Source organism: Elephas maximus, chromosome 23 (assembly GCF_024166365.1).
Source record: "Elephas maximus indicus isolate mEleMax1 chromosome 23, mEleMax1 primary haplotype, whole genome shotgun sequence".
Lineage (NCBI taxonomy): Eukaryota > Metazoa > Chordata > Mammalia > Proboscidea > Elephantidae > Elephas > Elephas maximus.
The window spans coordinates 51,237,389-51,257,051 of NC_064841.1; the positions used below are offsets into that span (position 1 = coordinate 51,237,389).

At 36.1% G+C, this 19,663-nt stretch overlaps 1 protein-coding gene across 3 annotated transcripts in view; it reads right to left on the reverse strand.

The window, feature by feature from the left end:
• The window catches only part of XPO4 (exportin 4), a 193,104-nt gene that overhangs the window by 62,652 nt on the left and 110,789 nt on the right, over positions 1-19,663 (reverse strand). For all 3 annotated transcript variants that reach the window (XM_049867644.1, XM_049867642.1, XM_049867643.1), the window contains one exon: positions 2,575-2,687. In XM_049867644.1, the coding sequence (XP_049723601.1) occupies positions 2,575-2,687 (113 nt within the window). The remainder of the gene's footprint in view (positions 1-2,574; positions 2,688-19,663) is intronic.

Here is a 19,663-nt window from a genome sequence, read left to right on the forward strand (position 1 = left end):
CAGTTCTGAACTTTATTCTCTATTTGTTTCAGGTCATGTTCACTGTGCCTCTGGGAATCATTTACAAAGTACTTGTGGTCATAACATTTCTCTTAAGTATCCACTGCTGCAGTGCTAAGGACACAGTGAACAGACATTCAACAAATCCTTGTTCATTGATTGATTCCGTTAATTTTTAATTCTTCAATTTTTTAAGATTCCTACATGTGGATGGGACAGCCCAGGCAGAGTGTATATGGTCAGCAAAGTTGAGAACTAAGATAAGAACACCAATATTTATGTGATGAGGAAAGAAAGAAACCATATACGAGATCAAGAAGAATCCATCAAAAAAGTAGGAGGAAAACCTAATATGTGGTTTTTTCAGAAGCTTATGGAGGAAAGAAAAACCAAGAAGTCTGCAAACTTTTGAGGAGCAGAATGAAACATAAAGTATTCCTATATTCAGATGTGATCAACGTATTTAAAGCCTTAATCTCATGCAAAGGCATCCTAGTGGTGTAACGGTAAGGTGCTCAGCTGCTAACCAAAATGTTGGCAGTTTGAGCTCACAAGCGCACTCTGTGGGAGAAAATACCTGGCAATCTGCTCCTGTAAAGATTATAGCCTAGGAGATCCTACGAAGCAGTTTTTACTCTGTCACATGGGGTAGCTATGAGACAAAATCCATGCAATGGGACACAACAACAAGCCCATGCAAGTGGACGTTTATGTGTGCTTAGTCAAATCTAGGGAAATGGTGATGCCCCATGGAAAACTATTTTAAATTAGGTAATGAATTCAGAGTTGAAACTAAATTTAACAAACACTCAATTAAATAAAAAGACAACCCTTGCCATTTTTGTAACAAATAACGTAAAATTAAAATTGTTTATAAACTGCTTAAATCAAAGTAACTAGCTACAAACATATAATTGTTAAAATAACAATGTCAAAAGGGTTAAGTTTTAAATTCAAAAGCTATTTGCATGTGGTAGTTCACAGCTGACAGGAGCAGCTGTCTGGCTTGTCTAGACAGCTGTTCAGATTTGGTGTAGTTGTTTCCAGGGCTGCCAGCAAGTTTTTCACCTTTTCAAAAACTGCTGGAACAGGATCTACTTTCAGTCAAGTGAATAATACAAAGAATTGAACATGGATAGATATCAAAACAATTCCCGTCAGATAAGGCAGGCAACAGGACTTTAAAATTCAGTTACAATTATTCCTTTGATCTTGATAATGCTTTTAGTCTTACCATTCCTCTGATTTAAAAAAAGAAAATCAAAGTAATTAATGCTCTGCCTGAACACTTCTGCAGAAAGCATCTTTTATGGATGGATAACCTTGTTTTAGGTATTTTAAAATATATATCATGTAACTAAAATATTTCAAATGGTTCGATCTAAAAAGAAATGCAGTTGTAAGCCTAGTAAGAAATATTTTCAAAACAAAAAAGAGACTATAATTAATAGTTGAGATCAAGCAAAATAGCTTTTTCTCTTTTTGACTGATGTTTAATTTTTGTTCCAGTCATTATATCTAACTTACATATGCACCCTATCACTGTAGCTCAGCAACCAAAACACACACATATGCACAGACACGCATACACACACACACATACACACACGTTACATACACGTATTTTTTGCCCCAGCTTCTAACCATTGCATTGGGAAAACTCATGGGCAAATATGGAAACATAGCGCTCACTTCTTGATATTTTCTAAATAATAAGCAGGACTATTCAAGTTACTGTTGAAATACATTACTATTCAATCACACTAGCTTAACCCATGACTGATAAATATAATTAGTATATAAAAAGTATACATACTACTAAAAAACAGCAGATCTCAAAGTGTGGTCCAGGAATCCCTAGAGGTTCTGAAGACCCTTTCAGAGTTATCTGTAAGGTCAAAACTCTTTTCATAATATTACTAACACAGTGTTTATCCTTCTGTTTTCATTGTCACACAAGTGTACCATGGAGTTTTCCAGGGACTACATGATGTGTGATACTGCAACAGTTTGAATGCAGAAGCAAATATGAGAATCTGGCTGTCTTCTTATTAAGCCTAACATTAAAGAGATTTAAAAAATGTACAACAATGCCACTCTTGTCATTAAATTTTTTTTCAAGAATTACAGTTATTTGTTCATTAAAATATTAGTTAATGTGTAATTTTTATTATTTTTAAAACAACTATTTTTTAAAGTTCTCAGTTTTAATTTTTAATATGGTAAACATCCATAGCTATAACCCACACTAACAAAAGCTTTTTGGAGCCTTCAATAATTTTTCAATAATTCAATGAGGTTTTAATTTTTTAGTGAGTAAAGGAGTCCTGAGGCCAAAAAATTAGAGAACGTCTATTCTAGAATATTAAACCACTCATAATTATATAACATTTTTATTAATCGGCAAGAACATTTTCTATTTAATTTCTGTTTATGCAGATATACTAATTCAATGAGGTTTTAAGGGAGAGGCATAGTATGCCCAGTTTCACTTAAGAAAAATACAAATGCATGTACTCTTCTCAGGGGCACATTTCCCTGACCCTTACAACCAGAGATGAAGACAAGACTTACTGTGAAGAAAAGCTCCATAACTCTGCTGTCCAGAAGAGTCTCCCGCCAGGACTCTGTTGGCTTTAGCATCACATTTTGTGAGGATTCAAACATAGCTATATAATGTCTGCCCAGTTATCTGGTGTCAAGGTCAACAATAATAACATTCTTACTTTGTCTACGGAATAAGTTTATACAGTTAAAGCTTTTTCACATATGCTATGTAATTCATGCATGAAGCTATGGCATAAAAAGCATTAAGTCCTGAAAAAAAGAATGCTATATTTTTTTTTATATGAATGTTAAGATAACAGTTTGATTATAAATATGTATCATGCTGCAGGGATACAGACTTCAATAACCGGATCACAATGTGATGGCAACAGAAGGCAAAATACTAATTGAAAGACGGGTGTCAAAATTTATACAAAAAGAATTTTTACAAATTTATCCCATCATTTCCACAATATTTTATAACAGCTAAAATCTCATATACAAAATGTGAGCCTCCTATAGTCTACTTAGATCACCTGTAAAAACCCATTGCCGTCGAGTCGATTCCAACCTATGGTGACCCTATAGAACAGAGTAGAACTGCCCCACAGAGTCCCCAAGGAGCACTTGGTGGATTCAAACTGCCGACTTTTTGGTTAGCAGTCATAGCACTTAACCACTATGCCACCAGGGTTTCCCCAGATGACAGTATCCAAATATCAGGTTACCCAAAAACTTACAGACACTCACTTAAAATTTCCACAGATTAAAAAGCAATATTAAGCATGCTTCAAATAGAATACTGTCTTGGCATACATAAATTAACTACAACGTATTTATAGGTATTCATGAACAAAATTCACTCAATGATACTACCATACTGGGGTTTCATAAAAAATGAGAAAGCTGATTGAAATAGACAGTAGTCACGTACCCTCTACTTCTAGCCAAACGCCCAGCTAAAATATAATAATTGCACAACACTGTCATCACTCAAGGGGTGGAAAAATTTTAATAGTTATCCCAAACTACTGCATGTAAAAATTAGATATAAATTCAAATGGTATATTTTCATTAAAGCCCAATTAACAGAAAATTAAAGGTGCTGACAATGCTGTGGAAACCCTTTTGTAAAGACTATTGCTTCACACTTTTTACACAGTGTAAATTTCAATATTATTAATGATATCTAATACTATTTTTTTAATACTATTTGGTCTCTAAAGAGTAAGGAGGGGTACTGTAAGTAGATGCAAGAAAAGAAGTCAGTGTTTGTTTCTAAGAAGCCACCCTAAAATGTTTTGCAACTCCATTTGACTGATGAACAAGTGGGAACCTGGAGTCAGGTTCATTTAAGTTTCACTTCTCTCTTCCTTTATCTGCCCCCTTGTGGAGGTGCAGGGGAAAGAATCAACAGCAAAAAGAAAGGAGCAGCGGGAACTTGAAATAAAGTAAGCCTGTATTTTAAAAAGGAAAAAAAAAAGTACGTGAATATTAAGAGTTATGAAAAGTGTCAATATTATCTAAAGTGGCTTCATTTCCTGATATGGCACTGGCACCTATTCTGGCCTAATGTTAATACTGTACTCTTCACTCACAATATACTGACTGAAAACTAGCTCTTGTTTTTATGTGCCATTGAGTTGATTCCAACTCATAGCGACCCGATGTGATGGCGCACAACAATCTTTACAGGAGCAGATTGCCAGGTCTTTTCTCCTGCACAGCCACTGGAGGGTTTGAACTGCAGACCTGCAGACCTTTTGGTTAGCAGCTGAGTGCTTAACCATAGCACCTCCAGGGCTCCTTAGCTCTTATTACATGTTGTTTAAAAACAGAGGCTTATCTTTTAAAGAAACAAACTGGAATATCAATGGAAGAAATTATATGATGTCTAGGATACACTTCAAAATAAGTCTGGGGACAGGACAGTAGAGATGAAACAAGACTACATGGATTTGTAACTAGAGAAGCTGGGTATTCTCTCTGTATTTGGACAGCTTTAACATTTTTCACAATTGGGGGAGGGGTGCTGAGCATAGGAAACAGATCATCCAAGGCAGGCAATAAATTTTTACTTCGTCGAAAATATTCCATTTATTCTTTTCCAGTTTTATTACACTGAATATAAAATGTGTCCTTTAAAATATATTTTTGAGGGGGTTCGGGAACTGTTTAGAATTGGAAAGTATTAATCAAATACCTATAGAGTACTGTGTTGGAAACCCTGGTGGCATAGTGGGTTAAGTGCTACAGCTGCTAACCAAAAGGTTGGCAGTTCAAATCCACCAGGCACTGCTTGGAAACTCTATGGGGCAGTTCGACTCTGACCTATAGGGTCACTATGAGTTGGAATCGACTCGATGGCAACGGGTTTGGTTTTTTTTTTTTGGTTTAGAGTACTGTGTTGTGTAAAGACACAAAGAAAATTTTGACAATCTAGGTTTTTTTTTTTCCTAATCTGACATTAAAATGGCACTAGTTTTTGTTGTTTTTTTTTTTCCTTTTGCATACCCAAATCTAACAAGCCAAAAATTATAAATATATATATAGTTACTAAACATTTTCACCTAGGAAAATAACAGGACGTATTAATACCTATATGCTTATAAAAGGTGTCATGGTTTTATTTTTAAATTAGGTTAGACCCAAGACAGATAAAAGGATTCACATAACCATAATAAAATGGTTGGTCTAAAAACAGACCATCTGTCATTTTTCCTTTTAACGCAGCTACCCTGGTAGCTAAGATATACATGTTACTCCCTCAAAATATGACAGGCAGATTTTTCAGGTGTTAGTAACTGCAAGTGAAAGCTAATACCTTCATAGAAGGGGTATTAAACATAGAGGAAGAAGAAGGCAGAAGCAAAGGAAGGAACATTTATGCATTTTGCTCTTCTTGGAAATAGGGAAAATCTCACCCCAAGTGAATGAAAATGTCTCCCACATTCTCACTAACCTTGCTAATTATAATATACCAAAGGGTTCATCATTGTCTTTTAGTAAACGGGAAGTGACAACATCAAAGATTAATAAATATTACAACAGAAAACTAAACCCAAACCAAGATACTTGTGCATTTTTATCCTCTAATTTTTAGATTATAAAAAGTATATACTCCATAAATACTTGTGGATATTTTATATTAAGGGGAAATGGAGATGTGAGTTGAAGAAAGGGTTTTTTCCCGATATGGAATGGAATTAATCGCAACTGCTCACCTAAACATCAGTTTCAAACTAATCCTCAAATCTTTTATATTTTTAAGTCCTGAATTTAGCCTTTCCTAATCTTTTTTTTTAATCTTGGCTTATTTTGAACCACACTGTTCCTACTGTTATATCCATATGGTCACATCTCCTTAAAAAGCTGATGACCCACCTATTTTTAAGAACTGAATTCCTTACACGTTGCCAACAGCACGTGGAGATTTGTGAGTTTAGTATCTGACACCTATCAGAAAAAAATTTCCCCGTAATTATTTTAATACTACATCTAAGTTTTGATTTTCAAATCAAGTGTGGAAGGAATGACGTTTGCTCACTTGTAATGCACCATTTTCTTCGAAGAATTAATCTTCAACACTGCAGGTTTACTTTTTTTTTTTAACAACCTAGCATTACCACTCCATTTTCATAATAAAAATACATACATACTCATTTTTACTATAGGATACAACCATATAAGTACAAATTGTAGCTCTAAAGAACACATCATTATCCCCCAAAGGCATTTTTATGAAAAGTGAAACATAAAAACAACAAAAGGAACAGTATAATCATGAATGGAACAAATTTTTATGAACAAAGCTATTCTGACAGGAAATATGTATATTTCAGTTACCAGACTGCACTATGGAACTATTAAGTTGTTGCCTCTGAATAGGAACTTCTGAAGAGGAGACTGTGTGGGGTGGGAGGTTATGTGGGAGGAAAACTTAGTGTTCATTGCACAGCTTTTAGTAATAATGGAAGGGTTATCATTATACATGTACATGTATTATTTTTTTCAATTTAAAAAACTTAGGTAGAAGCAGATCACAATGTGAGTGGAATAGTGATATACACACCAAGACTATATATGTACATCCAGATAACAAAAGAATAAATGTAATTTTTAATTTGGTATTCCCAATTAATTGACTATTTCTATCTACATGTATAAGAGACCCAAGAAATATTCTTTCTCCCCTAGGAATTCTTAATGTAGAGTATTTCAAAAACATAATAAAAACACTACCACTGTAATTCAGCAATCCAAGACTTCTATTCTTAAGATGGTATTTCTTTAAATGATTTAAAGTTTAAATAAAGCAATACTTTCCTTCTAAAAATAACAATTTTCACTTCCTTTTTTAAAAAGTTTCAAAAACGTTGGTTTACAGTCATTACTTTAACATGTTATATCAGAACGTTATATTGCTTTTTTTTTTTTAACCTAAATATGACACCAATAAAAGAGAAGTCTGACAAGTAAATAATTGTTCACTAAATAATTACATATTTTCATGACATACTATTCATCACATGCTAGTCAGATTTTGGGGTCCCTGGGAGTTGCAAACGGTTAATGTGCTCAGCTGCTAACCAAAAAGTTGGAAGTTCAAGCTCACTCAGAGGTACCTCAGAAGAAAAGCTTGGTGGTGATCTACTTCTGAAAAATCAACAATTGAAAACTAAATTGAGTACAGTTATACTCTGACACACATGGGCTTACCATGAGCCCAAACTGACTCAATGGCAATTGCTTTTTAGTCAGATTTTATGAGATTTATGAGTCACAACAGATTGACAAAGAGCTATCCTTTACCACGGTTCAAATCAGAGTGTTTTCAAGAATTCTCTTGTGCTAGGGCTTTATACAAGGTCCCTAGGTGGCACAAATGGTTTACACTTGACTGCTAACTTCTAAAGATCTGTGGTTCGAACCAACCCAGCTGTACCATGGAAGAAAAGGCCTAGTGATCTGCTTCTGTTAAGATTATAGCCAAGAAAACCCTTCAGATTCAGTTCTACTCTGTAACACTTGCAGTCACCATGAGTCTGAATTGACTTATGGCAGTCAACAACAACAGGGCTTTATATTTTTCTAGAAGAAATACTGAACTCATGTAATTTATACTTTGTATCAGAATAATTCATGGGTAACCAAAAAATAAAAATTTTAATCAATAGAGTTGTTTTTGGTTTTTTAATAATCTTTTTAAAAACTTGTTATTCACACCTAACCTAACTTCACTTTCCCATGTTTTCCCCAAATTCAAGAATCAGGAGTTATAGTACAAACTACAGTTCTGCCACTGTATCAAACAGAAGCCTACTCCCTCTTAGCAAGAGTTCCATTGTTCAAATTCTGAAGTGTTAAAACCCAACCAGTCTTCAAGCTCAACACTACCTTAATCCCCTGGAAAATCAGCTGCACCTAGATGTAAATTCAACTGCACCACAATATAGTGATGAGTTAACTGTAACTCTGTTCCCTAACCCCTTCTTTCTCGCTCTAAAATTCTCTACCTAGTAAAGCTCACATCTTCTAGAAATTAAAGGCATGTAAATGTACCCTATTCTGTAACTCCACAACCAGAGACAAACACACAGTAGGCTAAGTACCAAAAGGACAGAGTTTACCTGTACCCTGCTACTGACTGTCACTGGGTAATTCCTAAGCCTTGTGTCTCAACTTCTCAAAACAACAGACATTTTATCATTAGTACATACATCTTAACATGAGGGAAAAATGTCATCTTTGGCAGTACACAGGTCCTTACATATGCAAATAAGTTACTGTTCAACTACGAATACCTTCAGTAAGGGTAGCAATTAATGGCAGTGATTGACAGAAAATAATTAAATGAATCATATAAGAGCTACAAATTATCCTCAAGCAAATAAGCAGAGTGAAATTTTCCACTAATTCTAATAAATTCACAATATAGAAAGATCTTGTAGCAACAACGGACATTTTTCAAAAGGAGAAAATGCTTTCTCCATCTTCCCATATTCTTTTAACGCCATTTCTTCAGTAAGACAAAGTTTCAGGAGTGAGGGGAAGTCAGCTATTTCTTCTTAAATGCTTAATCTTTTTCACTATTTATTCTTCTAGCAACTAAAACTGCTATCTCTCTTCTTGGCAAAGCACAGCACCAAAGAGCCCAGTCTTACAGACAAAACTTATTCCAAGTAGCCATAAATCCTTGAAGTGGCCTCCCCTGAGTGTTCTCCCAAGCCTTGCCACCAAATAGTAAGGCTGACTTTACTTAAATCCTAATTTAGGTGAAAGTTTCTGATCCCATTGCCATTTTTTGATTCAGTTAGCTTTCCCCAAAGCTAACTGGAAAAAAAAATTACCAAAACCAAATCAGATCCACAAAAATAGAATGCCAATAAAAGACAATGTAACCAAACTAAAAAAAGAAATGTTACTGAAGCCAACATACCATACACACCTGCCACACATTCTTATCACAAAACGATATTGCCATTTATGATTAGCATTGCAAAAACCCTCAAGCATTTATGGATACCAGGTGAACTAAAGCCAAATAATATTAGCAGCACAAACATTCAAGAACTAAGATAGGAAAATACTTCTGGATCACGTTCCTTGGTTAACTAAATAATAAACATTTGTTAAAACATCTAGTACTAACCTGACACTATGCTAGGCACTCACAATTCAGTGGGCAGAAGCATGGCCCAGGCTTTCACGGAACTCTTAACAGTGGAGTAAACAGACATTACTCAAATGAGCTAATGAATGGAAAATTACAACTGAAGTAAGCCAAATGAGAGAAAATCATGTGTAACATGTATATTAAAAACCATAGCAGAAGCCTGATTCATCTGGGGTATACAGCTGAGGCACAATCAGGACCTGACTAGGCAAGGAAGGGAAGAAGGTCTCCAGACACGGAGTATGCCTTGAGCAAAGATCCCAGGGCAGAAGGAAACCAGGCCTACAAGTGCAGCTATAACAGAGCAGAGAGAATGAGTTCTAAGAAGGAGGTAGCGATCTGGCCATCCAGGACCTTATAACCCATGTTAAGAATTTTTGGCTTTAGTCTAAAGGTAATGATAATCGAGTGAGAAATTTTAAGCAAGTATCATTATTAGGCTGCCATTCCAAAAAAAAAAAAAAAAAAATAACTGGGTACAATATGGGGAATGGACTAAAAAGGAGTAGAAATAGCAGCAGGTAGACCACTTAGAAGGTTAATATCCAGGCGACAAAAGTTTAGATTAAGGAGGTAGCACCGCCGACGTCAATGGATACAATATATACTTAGAAAATATAATTACCAAGACTTGGTGATAGAACAATATAAATTGAAGGAGATTACACCGCCACCTCTGAAAGATGAAAACAGATAAAGGGATCCAATTTGGAAGGAAGAACACTGAAGTCCATTTTGGGTATGTTTTAAGATGAGTAGGCAGCTATATACATATATATATATACATACATATATATATATATATATATATATATATATATATATAGGTCTTGAATGAAAAGAAGGGACTGATTGGTGAGCTGGCCATGAACAAAACTGAGTAAGAGGGAACACCAAAAAGTCTAAGACAAACCTTGAGGAAATTTATCATTTAATATTCTGGTAGCGAAGGAGTAATTCAAAACAAAAAACTACTGAGAGGCACTGACATACGCACAAAGAGAGGAGTGTTTCAAGAAGAAAGACAGGGTTCAAAGAGTTCCAAGTAAGATGAGAATGGAAAAATATCTACTGGATTTAGCAATATGAAGGTCATTAGTAAACACAGGGAGAACACACTGAGGAACTAAGAGAGGAAAACATTGATTACAGAAGTAAAAGAGTAAGGGGAAAGTGAAGAATGGAAACAGAGATAGGAAGGTAATGAGAGGACAATGTTAGGCCAAACATGAGTTATCTATTATGATTAAAAAAAGTAAATAAATAATTAAGCTGATTCAAATCTGATGGGACAAACAGCTATTTCCCATTTATTACTCTCCAGAGCAGTAGAAAACACAAGAGAAGGGATCACTGATAGTGGCAGATTATTAAGAAGGTGAATGGGATAGGATCCAAAGCACAAGTGAAGAGCCCAGCCTTAGAAAACAGACTGATGCTTCCCTTCCAGTGTAACAAAAAGGAAAGGGGAGGTTCTTACAGAAGCCAATAATGTATAGGAAGTTTGGTAGAAGAAAGTGAATGTCCATCGAAACCCTTCGCTTATTTCTGAGGTGGACAATGGTGTCCTCAGAAGAAAAGTGGGTTTCAGTTAAGACAAGGTGGTAGACAGGCCCAGGAAGAGGTTAAGGACATAAGGGGGTATGCTTATCTAGGAAAAGGGGACAGAAAGGATGCTAAGTCAGGGGTTTAAAAGTCAGAAAAACAGGGGGATGATAGTCTGATAGAGGACCATAAGACCAGGATGATTTCTTTGGAAAGCAGTAATCTAAAACAGAATAAAAAGTACAGTGGATTTTGTCTCAATAGTCTCTTTCAGCAGATTGACCACAGGGCATAAAGGTCAGAGGAATTAGCTCACTGGGTCAGGGGGTGATTTTGATTATCTACAAAATCCAGGAGTATATTTTACACCATCTAGGCCTGAGACAGGGGATGCTTTCATAAATCACCTTCTGCACATACAAAGATGGATAAATAGATGGGTGGGAAATAGCTTAGACAGACAGACAGGTGCCATCAAGTCCACTCTAACTCATGGCGATCTTATGTACAACAGAACAAGACACTACCTGGTCCTGTGTCATCCTCATGATCAACAACACGTTTGAGTACACTAATAAGCCTATTGCGTCCATCAACCTCACCAAGAGTCTCCCTCACCTCACTGGCCCTCTACTTCATCAAACACGATGTTCCCCTCCAGTGACTGGTCCCTCCTGTTCAAAGTAAACAAGTCAGACAATGCTATGCTGTGACCCATAAGACTTTCACTGGCTAATTCTTATAAGTAGATCACCAAGCCTTTCTTCCTATTCTGTCTTAGTCTGGGAACTCTGCTGAAACCTGTGCACTATGATTAAACCTGATGGTATTTGAAACAACAGTGGCATAGTTTACAACATCATAGCAAAATGGAAGCCATCACATTCCATAAATTCATGGATGAGTGGCGGGCACATATAAACCATACATCAAATAATGACAGTTTCCAGATGACATGATCATATATATAGATAATCCTTAAGAATCCACTAAAAAATCTACCAGAACCAATGAACAAGTTCAGCAAGGTAATAGGGTACAAGATCAACAGACAAAAATCATTTGTATTCCTATGCTCTAGCAATGAACAATATGAAAATGAAAACTTAAAAACAATTGAATCAACAATTGCACTTTAAAAAATAAAATACTTAGGAATAAATTTAACAAGTGCAAAATGTCTACACGGAAGACTATAAAACGTTTTTGTTTTTTTTTTTTTAATGAAAGAACGCCAGCAGGGAAAACAAATCACATATTTTGAAACTGAACAATGCCCTGCTCAAAAAAGACTGGATTATAGAAGACATTAAGGATGAAATAAAGAAATGCATAGAATCCAATGAGGATGAAAACACTTCCAATTTGAACCTTTGGGACACAGTGAAAGCTCTGCTCAGAAGTCAATTTATATCAATAAATGCACACATCCAAAAAGAAGAAAGAGCCAAAATCAAAGAATTATCCCTACAACTTGAACAAAGAAAGAGAGCAACAAAAGAAACCCTCAGGCACCAGAAGAAAGCAAATAATAAAAATTAGAGAATCAAATGCAGTAGAAAACAGAAAAACAACTGAAAGAATTAACAAGACCAAAAGCTGGTTCTTTGAAAATTGATAAACCTCTGGCCAAACTGACAAAACAAAAACAGGAGAGAAAGCAAATAACCTGAATAAGAAATAAGATGGGCGATATTACAACAGACCCAACTGAAATTAAAAGAATCATATCAGATTACTATGAAAAACTGGACTCTAACAAATTTGAAAACCTAGAAGAGATGGATGAATTCCTAGAAACACACTACCTACCTAAAATAACACAAACAGAGGCAGAACAACTAAATAGACCCATAACAAAAGACGACATTGAAAATATAATCAAAATACTCCCAATAAAAAAAAAAAGCCCTGGCTAAGGGCTTCACTGCAGAGTTCTAGCAAACTTTCAGAGAAAAGTTAACACCACTACTACTAAAGGTATTTCAGATCATACATAAGGATGGAACACTTCCAAACTCATTCTATGAAGCCAGCATATCCCTGATATCAGGTAAAGATACAACAAAAAAAAAGAAAATTATAGACCTATATCCCTCATAAACTTAGATACAAAAATCCTCAAAAAAAAATTCTAGCCAACAGAATACAACAACGTATCAAAAGAATAATTCACCATGACCAAGTGGGATTTATACCAGGTATGTAGGGATGCAGAAACCCTGGTGGCATAATGGTTAAGTGCTACGGCTGCTAACGAAAAGGTCGGCAGTTCAAATCCACCAGGTGCTCCTTGGAAATGCTATGGGGCAGTTCTACTCTGTCCTCTAGGGTCGCTATGAGTCGGATTCGACTCAATGGCAATGGGTTTTTGGTTTTTATGTAGGGATGGATCAATATTACAAAAACAATTAATGTAATCTATCATATAAATAAAACAAAAGACAAGAACCACATGACCTTATCAATTGATGCAGAAAAGGCATTTGACAAAGTTCAACACCCATTCATGATAAAAACTCTGAGCAAAATAGGAATAGAAGGAAAATTCCTCAGTATAATAAAGAGCATTTATACAAAGCCAATAGCCAACATCATCCTAAATGGAGAGAGTCTGAAAGCATTCCCCTTGAGATCGGGAAACAGACAAGGATGCCCTTTATGACCACTCTTATTCAACATTGTGCTGGGGGTCCAAGCCAAACCTATAAGGCTACAGAAAGAAACAAAGGGCATCCAGATTGGCAAGGAAGAAGTAAAAGTATCTCTATTCGCAGATGACTTGATCTTATACACAAAAAGCCCGAAAGAATCCTCAAGAAAACTATCAAAACTAATAGAAAAGTTCAGCAAAGTATCAGGATACAAGATAAACATACAAAAATCAGCTGGATTCCTCTACATCAACAAAAAGGAACACAGAAGAGGAAATCACCAAATCAAAAGCATTTACAACAGCCCCCAAGAAGATAAAATACCTAGGAATAAATCTTAGCAGAGATATAAAAGACTTATACAAAGAAAACTACAAAACACTTCTGCAAGAAACCAAAAGAGACCTACGTAAGTGGAAAAACATACCTTACTTGTGAATAGGAAGACTCAACATTGTAAAAATGTCTATTCTACAAAAAGCGGTCTATAGATTTAATGCAATTTCAATCCAGATCCCAACGACATTCTTTAATGAGATGGAGAAACAAATCACCAACTACATATGGAAGGGAAAGAGGCTCCGGTTAAGTAAAGCATTACTGAAAAAAAATAGAACAAAGTGAGAGGCCTCACTCTACCTGATTTGAGAACATATTATACTGCCAGAGTAATCAAAACAGCCTGGTACTGGTACAACAACAGATACACAGAACAATGGAACAGAATTGAGAATCCAGGCATAAATCCATCCACATATGACCTGCTGATATTTGACAAAGGCCCAAAGTCAGTTACATAGGGAAAAGATAGTCTGTTTAACAAATGGTGATGGCATAACTGGATATCCATTTGCAAAAAAATGAAACAAGACCCATACCTCTACCATGTACAAAAACTAACTCAAAAAGGATCAAAGACCTAAATATAAAATCTAAAAGGATAAAGATCATGCAAGAAAAAATAGGGACAACGCTAGGAGCCCTAATACATGGAATAAACAGTATATAAAACATTACTAACAATGCAAAAAAAAAAACCAGATAACTGGGAGCTTCTAAAAAATCAAACACCTATGCTCATCTGAAGACATCACCAAAAGAGTAAAAAGATGACCTACAGACTGGGAAAAAGTTTTTAGCCATGACATTTCCGATCAGCATCTAATCTCTAAAATCTACATGATGCTACAAAAACTCAACCACAAAAAGACAAATAACCCAATTAAAAAACGGGAAAAGATATGAACAGGCACTTCGCTAAAGAAGACATTCAGGTAGCTAGCAGATGCATGAGGCAATGCTTACGATCATCAGCCATTAGAGGAATGCAGATCAAAACTACAATGAGATTTCATCTCACTCCAACAAGACTGGCATTAATCCTAAAAACACCAAATAATAAATGTTGGAGAGGTTGTAGAGAGATTGGAATACTTATACACTGCTGGTGGGAATGTACAATGGAACAACCACTTTGGAAATCGATTTGGCACTTCCTTAAAAAGCTAGAGATAGAACTACCATACGATCCAGCAACCCCATTCCTTGGAATATATCCTAGAGAAATAAGAGCCTTTACATGAACAGATATATGCACACCCATGTTCACTGCAGCACTGTTTACAACAGCAAAAACATGGAAGCAACCAAGGTGTCCATCAATGGATGAATGGATAAAGAAATTATGGTATATTCACAATGGAATACCAGCAATGAATCTGTGAAACATTTCACAATATGGAGGAATCTGGAAGGCATTACGCTGAGTGAAATTAGTCAGTTGCAAAAGGTCAAATATTGTACAAAACCAATATTATAAGAACTCGAGAAATAGTTTAAACAGAGAAAATACTCTTTGATAGTTATGGGGGGGGAGGGGAGGCATTCCCTGATTAGATAGTAGATAAGAACTACTTTAGGTGAAGGGAAAGACAACACACAATACAGGGAGGTCAGCACAACTTAGCAAAGAAGTTTACTGAATAAACTGAACGCTTCAAAGGCCAGTGAAGTAGGGTACAGGGTTTGGGGACCATGGGTTCAGGGAACATCTAAGTCAACTGGCATAATAAAATCTATTAAGAAAACATTGTGCATGCCACTTTGGAGAGCAGCTTCTGGGGTCTTAAACACTAGCAAGCAGCCATCTCAGATGTATCACTTGGTCTCAAACCACCTGGAGCAAAGGAGAATGAAGAGCACCAAGGACACAAGGTAATTAGGGGCCCAAGGAACAGAAAGGGCCACAAAAACCAGAGACTACATCGGCCTGAGACCAGGAAGGACTAGATGGTGTCCAGCTATAACCGATGACTGCCCTGATAGGGAACACAACAGAGAACCCCTGAGGGAGGAGAGCAGTGAGATGCAGGCCCCAAATTCTTTTAAAAAGACCAGACTTAAGGGTCTGAGACTTGAAGGACCCTGGAGGTCATGGCCCCGAGACCTTCTGTTAGCCCAAGACAGGAACCATTCCCAAAGCCAGCTGTTCACACAGGAATTGGACTAGACAATGGGATAGACAGACATGCTGGTGATAAATAAGTTTCTTGGATCAAGTACACACATGAGAGTGTGTTGGCATCTCCTATCTGGAAGGGATATGAGAGGGCAGAGGGGTCAGAAGCTGGCGGAATGGACAAGAAAAGAGAGTGCAGGGAAGGAGCACGTTGTCTCATTAGGCGAAGAGCTATAAGGCGTATACAGCAAGGTGTATATAAATTTTTGTATGAGAGACTGACTTGATTTGTAAACTTTCACTTGAAGCACAAAATTAAAAAAAAATTTTAAAGAAGGTCTAAATAAACAGAAAGCTATCCCAAGTTCATGGATCGAAAGTCTTTAGGCTGTTAAGATCACGATACTCCCCAACTGGAACTAATGATTTAATGCAATCACTATCAAAATCCCAGCTGCCTTTTTTTGCAGAAATTGAAAAGCTGATCCTAAGTGTCACATGAAAATGCAAAGGATGTGGAATAGTCAAAATAATCTTGAAAAAGAAGGAAAAAGTCAGAGACTCATACTTAATGATTTCAAAGTTTACTACAAAGCTATAATAATCAAGATATAACAACAGGCATATAAATCAATGAAATAGAACTGAGAAACTGAAAAAATAAACCCTCACACTGACAACTAACTGATTTTCAACAAGGATGCCAAAACAATTCAAAGGAAAAACAACAGTTTTTCTAACAAATGGTACTGGAACAATGGGATACCCAAATCAAAAAGAATGAACTTGGACCCCTATTCTCACACCATATACAAAACTTAACTCTAAATGGATCACAGACTCAAATTTAAGGGATAAAACTAAAAAACCCTTTGAAGAAAACATAGGATTGAATTTTCTTAGATACGATACCAAAACATGAACGACGAAAGAAAAAAAAATAAATTAGACTTCAAGAAAATTTTAAAAATTTGTACTTCAGAAAATGAAATACAACCTACGGAATGGGAGAAAATATTTGCAACTCATAAATCTGATAAGGGACTTGTATCCAGGTATATATAAAGAACTCATAATTTAATAATAAAAAAGAGAAACAACTCAATTTAAAAACAGGCAGACTCTGAATAGACATTTCTCCAAAAACGATATGCAAATACCAATAAACATACTAACAGATGCTCAATATCATTAGCCATTAGGGTAATGCAAATCAATACCACAATGAAATATCACATCACATCTATTAGGACAGCTAGAAACCAAAAAAGACAGGTAGTAGAGGTTGTGCACTTATACATTGTGATGTGAATGTAAAATGTCAAAGCTGCTTAGGAAGACTTTGATTGTTCCTCAAAATGTTAAACATAGTTACCAGTTGAGAAAGCAATTCTATTCCTAGGTATATACATAAAAGAAAACACTGTACACAAATGTTCACAGCAGCATTGTTGTTTTTGTTAGGTGCTGTCCAGTCGGTTCCGACTCATAGTGACCCTATGCACAACAGAATGAGACACTGCCTGGTCCTGAGCCATTCTTACAATCGTTGTTATGCTTCATTTCATTGTTGCAACCACTGTGTCAATCCACCTCATTGAGAGCCTTCCTCTTTTCCGCTGACTCTGTACTCTGCTAAGCATGATGTCCTTCTCCAGGGACTGATCCATCCTACAGTATGTCCAAAGTACGTAAGACGCAGTTTCGCCATCCTTGCCTCTAAGGAGCATGCTGGTTGTACTTCTTCTAAGACAGATTAGTTCATTCTTTTGGCAGTCCATGGAATATTCAATATTCTTCACCAACACCACAATTCAAAGATGTCAATTCTTCTTCAGTCCTCCTTATTCATTGTCCAGCTTTCACATGCATATGATGCAATTGAAAATACCATGGTTTGAGGCAGGTGCACCTTAGTCTTCCAGGTGACACTCTGCTCTTCAACACTTTGAAGAGGTCCTTTGCAGCAGATTTACCCAATGCAATGCGTCTTTTGATTGCTTGAGTGCTGCTTCCATGGCTGTTGATTGTGGATCCAAGTAAAATGAATCCTTGACAACTTCAATTTTTTCTCCATTTATCATGATGTTGCTCACTGGTTCAGTTGTGAGGATTTTTGTTTTCCTTATGTTGAGGTGCAATCCACACTGATCTTCATTAGTAAGTGCTTCAAGTCCTCTTCACTTTCAGCAAGCAAGGCTGTGTCATCTGTATAACGCAGGTTGTTAATGAGTCTTCCTCCAGTCTGATGCCCCGTTCCTCTTCATATAGTCCAGCTTCTCGGATTATTTGTTCAGCATACAGATTGTATAGGTATGGTGAAAGAATACAACCCAGACGCACACCCTTCCTAACTTTAAACCAATCAGTATCCCCTTGTTCTGTCCAAACCACCGCCTCTGGATCTATGTAACGGTTCCTCATGAGCACAATTAAGTGTTCTGGAATTCCCATTCTTTGCAGTGTTACGCATAGTTTGTTATGATCCACACAGTCCAATGCCTTTACACAGTCAACAAAACACAGGTAAACATCCTTCCAGTATTCTCTGCTTTCAGCCAGGATCCATCTGACATCAGCAACGATATCCCTGGTTCCACGTCCTCTTCTGAAACCGGCCTGCATTTCTGGCAGTTCCCTGTCGATACACTGCTGCAGCCACTTTTGAAAGATCTTCAGCAAAATTTTGCTTGCGTGTGATATAGCATCATTATTCTATATTAAACAAGGTTTCCAAAAAGTAGAAACAACTCAAATGCCCCTGAAATTTTCAGCTGGTCAACAGATAAGTAAATACACAGGAATAATATTGAGCAATAAAAGGGAATGAAGTACTGATATACGCTACAACATAAATGAACCTTGAAAACATGCTAAGTGAAAGAAGCCAGTTAACAAAAACCACATATTGTATGATGCCATTTAAATGAAATGACTAGAATAGGCATATCTGTAATGATAGAAAGTAGATTAGCGTTTGCAGTAAGGCTGGGAGATGGGGGGGCGGACAGGAAGAATGGGGTGACTGCTAAATGGTAGGGGTTTCTTTTTGAGGTGATAAAAGTGTCTTACAGTTGATGATGGTGCACAACTCTTGAATATACCCATACAATTATACATTTTAAATGTGTGAATTATATGGTATATGAATTATATCTCAATAAAGCTTTGTTCTTTAAAAAAAAATAGTCCCTTCTGTGTTTCAAAATTTGTTTTCACATGTGTTTTTTGTTCACCAATGGGCAAAGATAAGTTTTTGAACATAAATTATCAATTTAAAATAACCAACGTTTTAATGACAAAAGACAACAAAATAAATCACGTATCCATGTTAATAGATTTATAATAAATGTGTTTTAAAATCTTAATCAAGGTGTTCTGTACATAACAATGCTCCAATTCTATCTGCTTTGTGAAGCAAATTCGATGTATAATGAAGAATATTTACTACTCTTCGTAGTTTAAAAATTAAAAAACCTAACATTAAATATTCAAAATGCTACCTTAAGTAACAGCTACTCAAGTCAGATTGCATTCCCATTACTTTTACTTGATTAAACTCTAGACATTTAAGTGCTGATGGACACTATGAATTGGTGGTTTGGACAGAGAATTTTCAGGCAGTCAAGCTCACTTCTGTAATTCCATTTCAATAAATCGGTTACTACTTTCTGCTAGTGTAGGGCTAGACACCAAAGGAGATGCAAAGATAAAAGGTGTAGTTCCTTTCTTCAAGACCATAAAACTTCAATTCAGGCTGAGATGTAGAACCATATTGTTAAC